At 41.3% G+C, this 17,195-nt stretch overlaps 1 protein-coding gene across 1 annotated transcript; it reads right to left on the bottom strand.

Annotated features, from left to right (window-relative positions):
* Positions 1-280: 280 nt before the first annotated feature.
* On the bottom strand, positions 281-13,016 carry LOC128471200 (myosin-1B-like). The gene is made up of 39 exons (XM_053453077.1): positions 12,978-13,016; positions 12,343-12,559; positions 12,102-12,245; positions 11,592-11,748; positions 11,141-11,168; positions 10,694-10,802; positions 10,466-10,558; positions 10,110-10,173; positions 9,926-10,024; positions 9,691-9,794; positions 9,431-9,569; positions 9,122-9,240; positions 8,868-9,017; positions 8,587-8,757; positions 8,116-8,425; positions 7,921-7,988; positions 7,739-7,826; positions 7,504-7,621; positions 7,180-7,303; positions 6,958-7,094; positions 6,622-6,877; positions 6,189-6,431; positions 5,924-6,100; positions 5,696-5,841; positions 5,370-5,460; positions 4,626-5,015; positions 4,406-4,532; positions 4,035-4,153; positions 3,757-3,953; positions 3,400-3,583; positions 2,854-3,019; positions 2,623-2,747; positions 2,212-2,520; positions 1,922-2,125; positions 1,700-1,825; positions 1,440-1,610; positions 1,123-1,227; positions 906-1,001; positions 281-430 (listed from the first exon to the last, which is right to left on the bottom strand). The coding sequence occupies exons 2-39, from the start codon at positions 12,544-12,546 to the stop codon at positions 281-283; spliced, it is 5,808 nt and encodes a 1,935-aa protein (XP_053309052.1). The 5' UTR covers positions 12,547-12,559; positions 12,978-13,016.
* Positions 13,017-17,195: the final 4,179 nt, after the last annotated feature.

Raw genomic sequence — 17,195 nt, 5'->3', positions numbered from 1 at the left:
TTATAATAAAGCTATGGACAATATTTTTTCCAACATATATGGTGTGGTCTCAATTATTTGGTCAATGTTTGGGGGGGGGTTTATCGGTTCCTTTAGCCCTAACTGGCCTGTCATGTGTTTGTAGATGTTGAATAGGTGGTAAGGAGCGAGCTTTGTCTTTGTAAAATGTGATTGGGCCGTTTCTTCCCATTCACAAAGTCAGTTTATTGTTAAAATGATAAATGTTCAATGCGTTTTCGATCACATTTTTTGTGGTGTGTTTTACCCCCTATGGTGGCTATTAATCGAGAGCGGTTACCTTGCCGATGTCCCGGCTCTTGGCTCTCAGTTTGTTGACTTGTGATTCTGCGATATCCGCGCGTTCCTCGGCTTCTTCCAGCTCGTGTTGGGTCTTTCTGAATCTGGAGAGGTGGACGGTGGATTGTTCCTCCTGAAACCGACGGATTGGGGTACATATCAGGCCTGTAACTTACTCTAAAATATCGGGGTTCTCAAAACAACCTGGATAGTATTTCTAGCAACCAAAACCACTGATTGGACGAAACAGGACATTATTATTCTTAAGCATTTATTACGATAATTCCGATTTTATTAAATACTTTTGGGGCTGTATGTGTAAATATTTATAGCATGAAATGCCGGCGATCCAATTTATTATACTCTTCCTGATTGTAAACTAAGGTAATTTATTTCGTCAGTCTTGAGGATAACGAGTAAAGGGCTTGGATAGATACTAATTCATCATTTCAGTTACTATGGTGAAGGCTAAAAGAATAGAAACTTCTCGATTTATTTGATCGTGAGATAACCGGAGGAATATCACATAATGGAAGTTTAACTTTGTGAATTGTAGCGGTGTTTTGAGAAAGGTCTAAGGTCCGATGGGGGAAGAGTTTAATACTCACGGTCTCCTCCGCCTGCCTCTTGTACGCCTTCACCTTCAGCTGCAACTTGTCTACCAAGTCCTGGAGCCTGAACACGTTCTTCTTGTCTTCTTCAGTCTGTGAATTTTGCAAACAAGTTATGGAGCGGAATTCCTTTATCCATGTATAAAATTCAGGCGACTAACCTACGGTCCGTGTATTTTACATTATTACCAGCCTTTTGATGAGCTCAACCCACCTGGTAACTCAGTTCCTTCACCCGCCTCTCGTACTTGCGCACACCCTTGATAGCATCACTTGATCTCTTCTGCTCGGCTTCCAGTTCGTTTTCCAGTTCGCGCACCTACGTCATGGGGTGGAAAAATACAGAATGAAATTAAGCAACACTGTGGGTAAGAGCTTGACGTACCTCTAGAATACTGTGTGTTGCCATAATAAACGAAATCCATCTTATGTATTAAGATCTCTTGTGATGAGTGTAATTTGTTCGGTTTTCTAGATTAATTTATAAGATGTAAATTTAAAAAGATTGCCCTTATAGAAGTCTAGACTCACCCTGGCCTCCAGTTTCTGGAGCTGTTTCTTGCCTCCTTTCAGCGCCAGCTGCTCGGCCTCATCCAGACGGTGCTGGAGATCCTTCACGGTCTGATCCAGGTTCTTCTTCATCCTCTCGAGGTGAGCGCTGGTGTCTTGCTCCTTCTTTAGTTCTTCAGCCATCATGGCAGCCTAATGAAGTCAAGAAATGTTTCAAAAGGCCATGTCCATCTATCTATGTTAACAAGGTGAGGCGTGAGACAAAGGGTGCCTAAACTTACGTCTGTTATTGCCTTCTTGGCCTTTTCTTCTGCATTTCTAGACTCTTGAATGGCCTCCTCAACTTCAGATTGTAGTTGAGACACATCCGACTCTAGTTTCTTCTTGGTGTTGATGAGGCTGGTGTTCTGTTGGATGAATAAAGGTTACAATAAGATCATAGGTTTCCCGATAAAGTCGTATGTCAGAAACGTGACCCCCACCGATGTTTGATCCATCCTCACCTGGGTGTGGAGAAGTTGGACGCGTTCAGAGGTATCCAGAAGCTCGTGTTCTGCCACTTTCCGAGAACGCTCCGTCTGTTCCAGGGCAGACCTAATCTCTTCGATTTCTGCAGTCATGAGATTATTACGTCTTTCAGAAATGGCCAACTGTTCTTTTAGATCGTCGCTGCATCTAAGAGCATCATCCAGGTGCAGTTGGGCGTCCTGCATAGAACAAAAGCTATGTAGTCATGGAGCTGGTTTTCACATGAGACATAACATCACATGGGAGCTGTTTTATACCAGAATACCTTAAGTTGTCCTTGCACGTTTCTGAGCTGCTTCTGGGCTTCTGCGGCCTGACGGTTGGCATGGCTGAGCTGGATCTCCATTTCATTAAGATCTCCCTCCATCTTCTTCTTTAGCCTGAGGGCATCATTCCTGCTCCTAATCTCGGCATCCAGAGAACTCTGCATGGACTCCAGAGCCCTCTGGCTGTTCCTCTTTATTTGATCCATCTCTTCATCCTTCTCGGCCAACTTTCTGTCGATTTCAGATTTAACCTGAGTCAACTCCAGTTGGATACGGATAATCTTTGCTTCTTCGTGTTCCAATGAGCCCTGTACATGAGAAACATTTTGGAAAAATTATTTTAAAAGTTCTCTTTTTTCATTCAAACAGGGGTGGTCGTTGCATGTCAGAAGTAAAACCATTCTACTTGCCTCTGCTTCTTCAAGAGCTGCCTGGAGGTCAGACTTTTCCTGCTCCACCAGTTTCTTGGCTTTTTCCAGCTCGTGAATTGATTTGCCTGATTCTGCGACTTGTTCAGTGAGGTCTGAGATCTCGCCTACCGAAACACAAAAAAACCCCCATTAATTTAAATATTGCTGCTTTAACAGAGCATTTATAAATGAGAAAGCAGTCACAGGATCAGCTGGTCATTCTGTACTTACTCTGGAGGTTTTTATTCTCTCTCTTGATAGTCTCCAGCTGATCCAAGACTTCTTCATAGGAGTTCTTCATCTTGAAGACCTCTGTGCTCAGAGAACGAGCTTCCTTCTGAGAGGACTCCAGCTCCGCCTGAGCTTCCTCGTACTTCTGCTTCCATTCAGCCAGGACCTGAGCAATGTTATTATCAATATGAGTGTTACTAAGGCTCCACAAGGGCAGAACACTGATATAATAATGTTTGGAAGTGAGCAATCACATTGCCCATTGGCCTCCATATTGAACAGGCATAAATATGAGTTGTACCCATTGGTAAGGGTGGATACTACATTAATTTCTATGGTCAGGAGGACCTGGAGGACGATAGGATATACCATGATTGACAGCAATTAATCACGATCAGCTTGTTGATGTGACCATCCATTTGCAGTGGACACCTTAATTTCTCTTTCTGTCCAAACGAGTATAACGTTGCATGACAGGAAGATTTTTTTTTCTAACTGTCCCATCCCAGCCTGTCCCTCACATAAGTAATTACAGAAAATATAAACCTTGTCAAAGTTTTTCTGTTTCTTATCGAGGGCCGCGCAGGCAGAGTTAGAGCGCTCTACGTCCACCATCAGATCTTCCACCTCTCCTTGGAGCCTCTGTTTTGTCTTCTCCAGAGACGAACACTTGGAGTTGACGGCCTCAATTTGTTCTTCAGCGTCCTGGAGGCGCTGGGCAAGTTTCTTCCTGTTATATTAAAGGACAGGAGGTAATCTCATGATATAATCACAAGCTATAGTTCTTCTCAATATACAGAATGTCCTTGGGCGGCAGTACAGAAATTTCTGGTCTAATAGGAGGAAGCAAACCAACTAGATTAAGCAATTAGGTCCAAACCTAGATTTTTATGGTACACATACTTGGCTTCCTCCAGTTCCTCTGTGCGCTGAATAGCGTCCGTCTCGTATTTTGTCCTCCATTGGGCGACTTCTGCGTTGGCTTTGGACAGGGCTCTCTGGAGCTCCCCCTTGGCTTCCTGCTCCTCCTCATATTGCTCCCTGAGCAGATCGCAGTCATGGCGGGCAGATTGTAGACCATGAGCGAGGGCGTTCTTGGCCTTTATAAGTGTAACACAACATAAGTCAGATTGTTAAATGTAGAGTTTTAATGGAAACCATGTCATAGGAGTTGTATATACCTTTATCTCCTCTTCCAAATGTCTCTTAAGTTCTTCTGTCTGTTGCGTGAAAGCCTGTTTAGCTCTGCTCAGCTGAGAAATGAAGGACTCTTTCTCCTCCAGTTGGCGGGAGAACTCACCTGTGTGATAAAAACAGAAAATTAGACCAAAAATATATGTTGATACCTTTTTTTGGAGCCATTATGTATAATCATATAAGCTTTCTTCTTCAAACAGGGATCCCAAAAGCTTGTGTGGCCCAATAAACAATATCTACTAAAGACTCATGTTCTCTTAACCCAATATGGACATCCATTTCCCGTCTATATTTATATATGGTTCTGGACAAGCTAATCAGCCAGACAGGTTTGTTACCTATCGTTAATCATTACCATTCTCTGTTTGAAGACGGGCTCTCTGGGCATTCAAGTCATTTATTATTCTAATGTGCTCATCTTCTTTAGTCTTCACTTCGTTGTATTGGTCCTCTAATGTTCTGCATATTTTCTCTAGATTTGCCTGCGATGAGACATAAACACGTTATATATGTCATGTTACTCTTATCTCTCTGACTTCTTCCTACTCGATAGAACATATTTGATTGGTACGCACTTTGGCTTTGGAAACAGACTCCATGTTGCTGGCCAGGTCGTCGATCTCCATCTTCAGTTCGCTCTTCTCCTTTTCCAGCTTCTGCTTCACACGCTGGAGGTTATCGATCTGTTCTCCGAGTTCCGCCGAGCTGTCGGCGTGCTTCTTTCGGAGAGCGGCGGATGTGGCTTCGTGTTGTAGGGTGGCCTCTTCCAGATCACGGCGCATTTTCTGGAACTCAGCCTCGCGCTTCTTGTTCATCTCAATCTGAGTGGAGGTTGCTCCACCGGCTTCCTCCAGACGCTCGCTGATCTCTTCGAGCTCCCTTGAGAGGTCTGAGCGCTGTTTCTCGGCCTTGGCTCTCGCTGCCCGTTCCGCCTCGATTTCCTCTTCCAGTTCCTCGATACGGGCCTGTAGAGTTGAATATGGAAACTTATTTAGTCAACAGTTCACAGTTTGTTTATAAATATGGACACCTGGTATAAGGAAGCAGGAAGGCAAACAAACGATTTAAGTCATATTCTAGATTTAACACAAAAAGAAAGGAAGCATTATCAATTATCTACTCCGCCAGCAGTGACTCGAGCAGAAGCTCCATCTGCACCATTGAGTATTGCTATTTCTGGGCAGTAGATGGTGCCATACATCTTTTGCATTGAACATCTAGAGGACACGATTTGTGTTTTGGTACAAATCCTGAGCTGGTTATTGTAGCTTTTCTGAAGGAATGCTTAGTGTCTGGTCACTGGAAGTCCATGATTTTACCTGAAGCTCCTTAATTTTCTTCTGTAGCTGGGCAGCCAGCGCCTGCTCGTCCTCTATCTTGCTCTGCAGTTGGTTGATCTCAAATTCCTTCCTGTTAAAACACAAGTATTCAAAGAATCGCCCATCATTCATTTTGTTTATCATAGAGAGAGAATTGTGAGAGTTTAATGACATCATTATGTAGGAAAAAGCACGTTGCTGCATGACAACAGCCACCTGTGATGTTAATATAGACCAGGTTCAGGTGGCTGTGGCAAATAGTTCATTCTATTTAGGGCTAGACAGGTCATCAAAAGGTATTCTCTATAAAAGGTGTTACTTCGTACTTTTTGACTTTTTCATCCAGTTGTTGTTTGTCGTTTTCCAAGTCCATAGTAGTCTCCTGCGACAGCTTCAGATCACCCTCCAGCTTCCTCTTGGATCTCTCTAAATCCATGCGGAGCTTCTTCTCTTGCTCGAGAGAACCTTCCAGCTGTTGGAAGATAGGAGGATTAGTTAACAGAGATGCAAGTTCATTCTCCTAATTTCCTGTAAAGTTACAACTATGTACGTACATCGTCCACTTGTTGCTCCAGCTTAACTTTGGCCTTGGTGAGAGTGTTGACTTTGTCTTCTTCAGCTTGCAGGTCATCCAAGGTCTGCTGGTGGGCTTCCTGAAGGGCTTTCTTCTCCTTAGTCAGTTTGGCGATGTTCTCATCGAGAATAGCCATTTCCTCAGTGAGATTTTTCACCTATATTTAGATAGCAATTTGGTGAATTTATCTGAAATGTTATAATATAAAGAAGTGTAAGTATGTGTAACAGGCAAAGACCAATTACCTTGTTCTCCGTGGCATGTTTCTCCTTCTCAACCTTGGCCAAAGTCAACTCAAGGTCGTCGATGTCTTTCTTCAGCTCAGAACATTCGTCCTCCAGTTTCCTCTTCTTAGCCGTCAGCTCGGCGTTGGATTCCTCTTCATCTTCAAGCCTCTCGTTGATCTCTTTGACTTTTGCTTCAAGCTGAATCTTGGCTTTAATGAGCCCTTCGCATCTTTCTTCAGCATCTGCCAAATTTTCTGATTCCTGTGGAAGATTTATGTAAATATATTTTACTCATATATTTATTGATTAATATTTCACTAGGTCTTATTATTTCTCTTTCTTTTAGTATATGGAGTAATATAAAAGCCTATGTGTCTCTATTCGTGGTAAGCGCCACATCTAATACATTTTTCAGGTTTGTCTTCCTTTAGACAATATTTTGGTCACTCACAGATGTAACTTGAAGCTGTAGGTCATTCTTCTCTTGAAGAACAGAGACCATTTTCTCCTCAAGCTCCTTCCTTTTAGCTTCTGACTTTGCCAGAAGCTCTTTTGTCTTCGCAAACTCTTCCTTCATGTTTTGCATCTCCTTCTCGGACTCGGCGCTCTTCAGAAGAGGCTTGATCTTGAAGTAGAGCTTCATCCATGGCCAGTGCTTGACGTTCATGAAGGCGCGGATATTGTACTGAATGGAGAAGACGGACTCCCTAGAAAATTAAGTGGATGTTAATTCGGCATTCTCTCCAAGATGTGTTTCTATGTGATATTCATCTCATAAGAAAAGTACCTCCTCTCCATCATCTTTCTGAACTCCACTCTCATAAGGAACCCACGGCACATAGCTTGAGTGCGAGTGATCAGCTGAGCTAACTTATCATCTCGCATCTCCTCAAGGGTGCCCAAGAGTCCAGCCTTGAAGAAAACCTGTAATCCAAGATATTGTCCAGTGTAATTAGGAAATCTACAACACTGACACTCTGAATTTAAAGTTTATTTAAAGAGGCAATACCTTGGTGTGCCCAAATTTGTACTGAGTATGATCAACATCAATAGAACCCAGAAGTTTCTCTGAGGCCTTCTTGCTGTCAATGAATTGACCCTCAGGAATAGCGGCGGCATTAAGAACCTTGTAACTGTAGAGAAAAAGATAAATTGATTTACTGTCTGTATCTATATAATTTATTGTTTAGAATACAGAATCTGCCGGTGCTCCGTAAATCAAATGTCATTTTAAATCTCTTGATGCAACATCAAGAATTGGTCAAAACAAAGTTGGTCTTTTAACCAAAACCATACATTTGGTTATAGGTGACTCTGAAGGAATGACCCGTACCGCTGTTTGAAGTCACCGTATAGGATTCTGCTGGGGAATCCTTTCCTGCAAATCCTGATGCCCTCCAGCACCCCGTTACACCTGAGCTGATGCATGACCAGGTAGTGATCCATGGTACCTGAAGAGAAACAAATACAATGCAGGCTTTCATTAGCAGAACATATTTTACAATATTAGGGATTTCTAAACTATGAAAATGTCTGTTTCTTCATTAGACATGGTTGTCGTAACTCACCGGGGGTCTTCGTCTCATTGGGAATCAGACAACGTACAAAGTGAGGGTGAGTGCTCCTCAAGTTGCTCATCAGTTTGTTCAGATTCTCCTGTAAGATGTAAATACAGAAGATGTCACCTTCACTTAATAACAACGTGAACGTAAAATGAGGAGTAGAATTCTCTCAGAACAGGTTTTTTTACCCTGAAAAGAGCAGACACGGTCTGGAAAGAGGAACCCTTCTTCTTGCCACCCTTCTTGCCACCAGAATCTACAACAGAGTAAATGTTTAAAGCAGTGGCAATAACCTCAATATTGTATACAATACTAGGGAGCGATGATGGGGGGCAGGTATACTGATGATGTAAAAACGTTATCTCTCAACCATGATTTAGTACCTGCGTCTGTCCCAGAATATGCAGAATAAAGGAATGACAGAAGCTTCACAGAAGCCTTCTGGTAGAGCCCAATGACGGTTTCATTCAGCGGGTCCTTATTCTTGTCGAGCCACCCAGAGATGTTGTAATCCACCGTGCCGGCGTAGTGGACGAGGGAGAAGTGAGCCTCTTGCTTGCCTTTGCCTGGTTTTGGCTTCTGGAAGTTGTTGGATTTGCCGAGATGTTGGTCGTAAAGCTTGTTCTTGAATGAAGTGTCTGTTGCCTTGGGGAACATGCACTCCTCTTCAAGGATGGAGAAGATGCCCATCGGCTAGAAATCATAATAGATAATGCAAATGGACATTGAAAAGGGTGGATTATATAATAAACCAAGTCATTTTGCTTTTCTTGTATGACAATTTCATAATTCATTTTGCAATGGATCTGCCCTGGGACTTTATTGTGTGGACTCCATTGGCATTTGTGCAGTACCTTCTCAATAAGCTCGATGCAGGCGGCCAAGTCCATGCCGAAGTCGATGAACTCCCACTCGATCCCTTCCTTCTTATATTCCTCTTGTTCCAAGACGAACATGTGGTGGTTGAAGAACTGCTGCAGCTTCTCGTTGGTGAAGTTGATGCACAGCTGTTCCAGGCTGTTGTACTGTTTTTGGAAAAGTCCAGATTGTTCAGATAAATAAGAGACTTATTGTCACATTATACACCTTCCATGCCGGTTATGGGTTATCTCTTTGTTATTGTGATGTTACTTACGTCGAAGATCTCAAAGCCGGCAATATCCAAGACACCGATGAAGTGTTGTCTTGGTTGCTTGGTGTCCAGCTGCTGGTTGATACGGATGACCATCCACAAGAACATCTTCTCATAGACAGACTTGGCCAGGGCACCAACCGAGTTGTGTACCTTTTAATTAATAATAATTCAGAGCTCATTAGAAGCCAGACTCAGAAAGCAGGTTTGGGCTGAGCAGATTTCAGTAAGGGAGGGAGATGTTGCGTTGGGATTACCTGTTGCACGGTTTGACCTTTGGTCACAAATTCATTCCCGACTTTGACTCTGGGGTAGCACAAGGCCTTGAGCAGGTCGGCCGAGTTCAGACCCATCAGGTAGGCAGCCTTGTCAGCCACTGTGAAATAGTTAGAGAATATGGTAAGCAGTGCTTTTTGAAGGAAGAAACCATTGCCTTCTCTCAGATTTACGGCTTGTGTAGCCCAACTGGTCTTCACGTATACAAATTCTTGCAAATCTCAGATATATAAATCGGGAGAACCTCTCCTTCATTCACAAAGCTATTCATGAATCATACATCATCTCACCTTCTGTGCCATCGGGCTCAGCCTGCTCCTCTCTTTGCTTCTGCTTGAACTTCATGTTGCCGTAGTGCATGACGGCGCCCGTCAGCTTGTAGATACCAATCTTTTCGTCTTGGGTGAAGCCCAAGATATCAATGGCTTCCTGCAGAACAAACACAATGTTAATGTACACCTTTGTGTACTTCAACGGATCAGACAACAGTTATTCAAGTGGCATATGAGTAGGTGTGCCTGGATCTACCAAACATTGGATGTAAACTTACGTCGGTAGCCATTAGCTCCTCCTGGTCATCAATACTTGCCACGGTGATCTCTCCTTGGCTCACAAATGGGAAGTCATAGGGGTTGGTAGTGATCAGAAGGATTTCTTAATAATAAACAAAAAAGTGTAATCATATAAACAGTTCCCATCATCGCGATACCACCGAAGGACGACATGTAAGAGTCAAAGGGGACACGGCGCAGGAATTGTGTCCAATAGCAAACGGTGTCTCTTACCGATCAGCTCCGGCTTCTTGTTAGACATGATCTGATAGAAGATGTGGTAGCTCCTCTCTGCAGACAACTGGAATGTTACTCTGGATTTTTCCAGAAGATCTGTTGATGTAAACACAAAGCATTAAGACACATTATCACTGCCGACCGTACATGCCCAAGTCCTTATTGACGGCGTGAAACTTACATGTTTCAATGTCGGCAGAGGACAGCTTTCCTGTAGTGCCGAAGTGAATTCTGATAAATTTACCCTAAGCACAAAAATATATACGTTAATATTAATTTGCGGAGAATATTCAGGTGTGTTAATATTTAAATATATTACAGCTTATGTATAAAAATTGATTCTGCTGCAAGGTTTAAAAACTGATCTTATTGCCATAGCAGCAAGTGGAATGTCCCAATCAACAGTAAAATTCTATTGGTTGCTATGGTGATAAGACCGCAGTATTATCATTGTAGTCCGCATATTAAACGTATTGATTGAAGGTATGACACCGCATATGACCGGTTTCATGCTTTTGTGAATGTTTGGTAACTCACGAAGCGGGACGAGTTGTCGTTCCTCACGGTCTTGGCGTTACCGAAGGCCTCCAGCAGAGGGTTGGCCTGGATGATTTGATCCTCCAGGGTGCCCTGCGGTGAGAAATGAACCGGTTAACGTCTGGGCTCCACGTAGCGGCCGTACGCTCGCGGCAGACAACGGAACGGCTGCAGAACGGCTGAACCATCTTATCGCAGAAGACGAGTCCCCAGACCCCCGTCTCCTACCTTATTTTTTGAAGCCTCTTCCTTCTTCTTGTCACCGACGGCTGCGATTGTCGCAAAGTACTGGATGACACGCTTGGTGTTCACGGTCTTTCCAGCCCCGGATTCTCCGCTGGGGAATAAAGTGCATTTTCTCTTATAGGCTTGTCACATCGTAGTAAGCATCTCCCTAAATTATGTTTATTATAAATCCGCTTGTTAGAAAAAGTTAATTCAGGATCTCAAGAGTAATTCTGAGTAACTGTCCAGATAAATCATATCATATATCAACAAGATACCCCTTTACTATCTCAGCATGGAACAATGTGAAGACGGGTCCGTTCATTTCCCCAGCATGGGACATGCTGCCCTAATACCCCTTGTGTAGGCCCTCTTGCAGCTCTATACAGCCCCGCGGATGACATGCTGCCGCGGATGAATCGTTAGAATAAAAATCCAAACTTTACGTACGTGATCAAAATAGACTGGTTGTCCCGATCTGTAATAAAACAAAAGAAAAGCGTCTTATTTCCATGATTAGCAGAACAATTATTATAAAATTAACCTGAACTCCAACCCTTATACTGAGCATCTAAAGATCCAGTAAGTAGCGTTACCTGCAGCTATCCAAACCCAAGACGCCCACCATCAATGGATAAGCCAAGACACATTGGGGCCGTTTTTCTAAACAGCAATTCCTATGCAACATTCTGTATGTGGAACATTCATCATGAAGACCATTGGCGTGTTCCGGCTGATGGGTCTACACTTGGCACCGAGGACTGGAACTGCTCTTTATACATAACTTGCCTTGTATTGTACAGTTATATAAACATATGGAATATTCCAGACTATACAGTTAGTTTGTCTATGTAGCTGGTGCTGTGATGCCTGATGATACTGCAATTATAGGATAACTCACCGGTCAACATGGCCTGATAGGCGTTATCAGAGATGGAGAAGATGTGTGGTGGAGCCTCCTGGCGCTTCTTGCCCCGGTAAGCGTTCACCACCTCCGGGTTGTAGACGGGAAGCCACTTGTAGGGGTTCACGGTGGCGCAGAACAACCCGGAATAGGTCTATAAGGAGAATAGTTGGACAGTAAGAAGAACCACCTCACTTAATAGGAAGTTCAGAGAAACGTTCTCCTAGATGACACGGCTCAACATGAGTTCACATATTAATAATCAATAAATATACTATTCATGCAAATGAAGCTGGGTTGTCTACACAGCATGTGCCTCATGTCATAACGCTTAACAGACAGCATGGCAACGTAACCATTGTAGTGTACCCTGTATTCACGTACACAAGTCTTCTGTAATTAGGCATAAATCCACCCTGTATGTTGGCCCCGGGGCAGTTGCTTAGAGAAGTTCTGCGTTTTGTCGACACAGAAGCCAAAATTGGTTCCGCAGGAGCTTAAACTTACGTAGATCATCCAGGCTGCGTAACGCTCTTTGAGGTTATACAGGACGGACGGTTCGTTCAGGTGGGTCATCATGGCCATGTCTTCAATCTTATCATACTTGGGTGGGTTCATGGGGAAAACCTCATCGTCCTTCACTGTTACAGTCTGCAAAACATTACCAAAGATTATTAGATGTCAGTTCCAGCCTCTAGTTAGAAAGCCGACTCTTCCCCCTTTTTTTGTTGTAAAACCCCCTCCTTACGGTGTTGTCTTCTTTCTTGACGGTGACTTTTCCGCCCTCTCGGCTCTGAATGACACCCTTCACATACATCTGCTTTGGGTCTATCACAAAGTAAGAGGTTTTGGCGTCGAACGGTCGGTTCTGGGCCTCAATCCTCTCCTTTTCCGATTTTCGGAGGTATTGGGCGGCCTCCCCGAAAACGGCCATTTCAGCGTCACTACTCATGGTGGACGGCTTCCTGCGGACAGACAGACGTTTACTGAGTGACCGTTTCAAATACAGATTCATGTAATTAAAGCTTGGAATTTCTAGAAGTTTTATGGTTATCGTGGATCTTCACAGTGAGGACTATACTGAGGTGTCCACCTAATCTCGAGTAAGGGGACTTAGACTGTCCACCGACCCAACGGCACGGGTCGTCGCATGGACCTCCTCGCCCAGGAAGATACTCTGTACAGGTACCTCATACATAACTAATTACACAGCAGCAATTACTCCACATTGTTACATTTCTTCATAAAATTAAATCCATCTCATCTCTAGATTTCTAGCTAGAAGACTGTAGTAAATATTAGCCCCTTCCCGGATAATAACAACAAATGTCCTTTTCTACATCTCACAATGTTCGGTACGCCCGTTTCGAGCTGACGTTTTACCTTGAACGCTCCTTCAAGATGTAACAACTTCAAAATGATGAGAAAACGGAGCTGTAAGACAAGAAAAACAAACATTCTATGTTACCCAAAAACTATTGCTCTATGGACATAAATTAGCGTCATAAAAACAAAAAAGCAGCTCGTAGAACACAAGTGGAAACTGGTTTCCATCTTGCCTTAAGAGGCAGCCATGTTGTGATAGCACATGGGTCAATGTGGACAATATGGCCGACCCTTGAGGAAGACATTTTGTAAAAACAAGATTGGATGGGTGTTGATAAAGCCATAAATATCTCAATTATATTTGGGATGGGCAAAAAGTGGTTAACCGATGGGAAAAGTGAGAGTTTGGGGTTTTTTTTTTTACTTATTTATCAGAAATGATAATTTCTATACAGGTAACGGAGGCTTCACTCCGGCGGTTAAAGCATGAAAAGGAGTCACAACCTGCGAGATAACTAACCCGATCTATATAAAAAAAGGAAATGCAATAAAATGAATCCAAACCCTGCGGGAACTTTGTAACCAAAATATAGAGGAGGCGATCCAGGGGTAAATTGGACCCCCCCCCGACTCACAACAGCCACTTACCTCTCGATGCAGAGCCGGTGAAGGATAAGGGGGATCCTGCGTCCCAAACTGCTTTTATACCCCCACATGTGCTAATGCAGCAAATTCACCCGCTATATTTGGAAATTTTTATATCAAGCCGCAGCTGTAGGATCCTCCGGGGGGGGGGGGGGGTCGTTTTGCGTGTCATTGGCTGCCCGGCCCACGCCATATGGACAAAACATGTTTCGGATGGAGTTTCAGGTCCCGTTAATTTGTCAGGGAAGCGACCTGGAAGCGCGACCGAGACCCTCGGCTTCGGTAATTACCCCACAAATCTCCCAGGCAACGGGGCACATTATATTAGGAATGATAGAAAAAGGGGTTATTTATTTTGTTAAATGCTATATTTCTAAAAAAATGCATTTTCTTGAATACGACGCGCAAGTCCGATGATTTAATAGACGCCTGTTAGTATTTTTATCACATTAAATTAACGTATAATTATAACATATTTATTATATCTTTATATTATCTGCGTATTTAATGATCACAGCTTTATTTTTAATTGGAAAGTCCTGTTAATTATGGTTTTTTTTCTCTTCTAATAATTTCTGATTTTTTTCTTTCTTTCAGGGTTTTTTCGCCCCCCCCCCATCTCCTGATCTCCGGGGCGCTGATAATTTGAAGTATTCAGGACGCAGCACCTGCTATCAGCACCCGGGTTCATTTACTAACCGAGGTGAGATGGAGCGAGAGGAAACATTTTACGGCCCCGATTTAACCCTACGGTAACCCCTAAATTAACTCCTGAGAACCCCGTTCTCAGGAGTTAATGCCCCGTCACAAGTCACCCACAGAGAATTGTAGAATAACTACCCCCTTCTCGTTACCAAACACACATTGGGGGTCTTTCATGCCCACGCACATTCTATCGCCCTAGACACTGTGTCTGCGTTTGCTGTCAGGGACACGCATCGTTCTGTTACACACGCTCCACGCTCAGAACATGCTCTTCCTTCACACAGCCTGTCTCGCTCCCCTCTCCCTCCCTCGCTCTCCTCGCCCTCTACCTCCCGTCTCGCTCCCTCCCTCTCTCCTCCAAACACACACACTCGTCCCCTCTCTTCTCCTCTCTCTCGGACTCTGCCCCGATAGAAAGAAATCCCGAGACGCCGGAGAGAAAGGTCAGTAACCGGGACCCCTTCTATCTCCATTCACAGAACTCCCTGCGAGGATCTTTTAGAGAGGGGAGAAGAGTTTGGGGTTCACGCTATGACCTCATTAACAGGCGGATATTATAATTATATATCAAATAATTACTTCTAAGAAAAAGTTACATAAATGTTCAGGATCTCACAGGAAGAAGAGACCCCCGAGGTTCTTAAAACTCAAGTAACTTTCCACCTTTTTCTTTGATGGCCCAATAAGAAGGTATCAACTCCAGCTAAAAAGTCTCCGGGGCAAATGTGGCTTAATAACTACCTCCTTTGGTAACGCAGACCTTTCCCTCTGCCCGCTTAGGATAAAGAAACTATTGAGGGGTAATAGAGGGGTACATATTAATTTAGACGTTAATTAGGGAGCGTCCCTCGAATAAAAGACGTGATTTCTACACCCAAAGCGCGGAAAGACCCCCATAAACCAATACTTTTTAAACCCCAAGATATGTCTCCGGTACAGACCTGCAGGAAGGGCTCCCGGCGCCCCGCTTCCCCATCATTTCTCCGACTCTCTCCTCGTAACGTAAAATCTAATAATTCCCATTTTTCTTCCAGGACACGCGGTGACCCCCGGTGTGTGTTCAGCAGCAACATGTATGAAGAAAACACGCTACAGCAGTCTGAGCTTCCTGAAAGAATATTATATGTATTACTTACTGTATCCCGATAACACTAATATTTACTTAATACTATTACTTATCCAGATAGCACTAATATTTAATGTATTAGTAATACTATCAGTTACTGTATTAATAATACTATTAGTTACTGTATCCCGATAACACTAATATTTACTTAATACTATTACTTATCCAGATAGCACTAATATTTAATGTATTAGTAATACTATCAGTTACTGTATTAATAATACTATTAGTTACTGTATCCCGATAACACTAATATTTACTTAATACTATTACTTATCCAGATAGCACTAATATTCAATGTATTAATAATAATAATATCAGTTACTGTATCCCGATAACACTAATATTTACTTAATACTATTACTTATCCAGATAGCACTAATATTTAATGTATTAATAATAATAATATCAGTTACTGTATCCAGATAACACTAATATTTAATGTATTAGTAATACTATCAGTTACTGTATCCCGATAACACTAATATTTACTTAATACTATTACTTATCCAGATAGCACTAATATTTAATGTACTAATACTATTAGCTACTGTATCTAGATAGCACTAATTTTCAATGTATTAATAATAATAATACTATCAGTTACTGTATCCAGATAACACTAATATTTACTTAATACTATTACTTATCCAGATAGCACTAATATTTAATGTATTAATAATAATACTATTAGTAACTGTATTCCGGTAACACTAATATTTACTTAATACTATTACTTATCCAGATAACATTAATATTTAATGTATTAATAATACTATCAGTTACTGTATCCAGATAACACTAATATTTAATGTATTAGTATTATTATTGTATCCAGATAACACTAATATTTAATGTATTAATAATACTATCAGTTACTGTATCCAGATAACACTAATATTTACTTAATACTATTACTTATCCAGATAGCACTAATATTTAATGTACTAATACTATTAGCTACTGTATCTAGATAGCACTAATTTTCAATGTATTAATAATAATACTATCAGTTACTGTATTCCGGTAACACTAATATTTACTTAATACTATTACTTATCCAGATAGCACTAATATTCAATGTATTAATAATAATACTATTAGTAACTGTATTCCGGTAACACTAATATTTACTTAATACTATTACTTATCCAGATAACATTAATATTTAATGTATTAATAATACTATCAGTTACTGTATCCAGATAACACTAATATTTAATGTATTAGTATTATTATTGTATCCAGATAACACTAATATTTAATGTATTAGTAATACTATCAGTTACTGTATCCAGATAACACTAATATTTAATGTATTAATAATACTATTAGTTACTGTATCCAGATAACACTAATATTTAATGTATTAATAATACTATTAGTTACTGTATCCAGATAACACTAATATTTAATGTATTAATAATAATACTATTAGTAACTGTATCCCGGTAACACTAATATTTACTTAATACTATTACTTATCCAGATAACATTAATATATAATGTATTAATAATACTATCAGTTACTGTATCCAGATAACACTAATATTTAATGTATTAATAATAATACTATTAGTTACTGTATCCAGATAACACTAATATTTAATGTATTAATAATAATACTATTAGTTACTGTATCCAGATAACACTAATATTTAATGTATTAATAATAATACTATTAGTTACTGTATCCAGATAACACTAATATTTAATGTATTAATAATAATACTATTAGTTACTGTATCCAGATAACACTAATATTTAATGTATTAATAATACTATCAGTTACTGTATCC

Source organism: Spea bombifrons, chromosome 13 (assembly GCF_027358695.1).
Source record: "Spea bombifrons isolate aSpeBom1 chromosome 13, aSpeBom1.2.pri, whole genome shotgun sequence".
Lineage (NCBI taxonomy): Eukaryota > Metazoa > Chordata > Amphibia > Anura > Pelobatidae > Spea > Spea bombifrons.
This window is presented reverse-complemented; position numbering and strand designations above follow the sequence as displayed.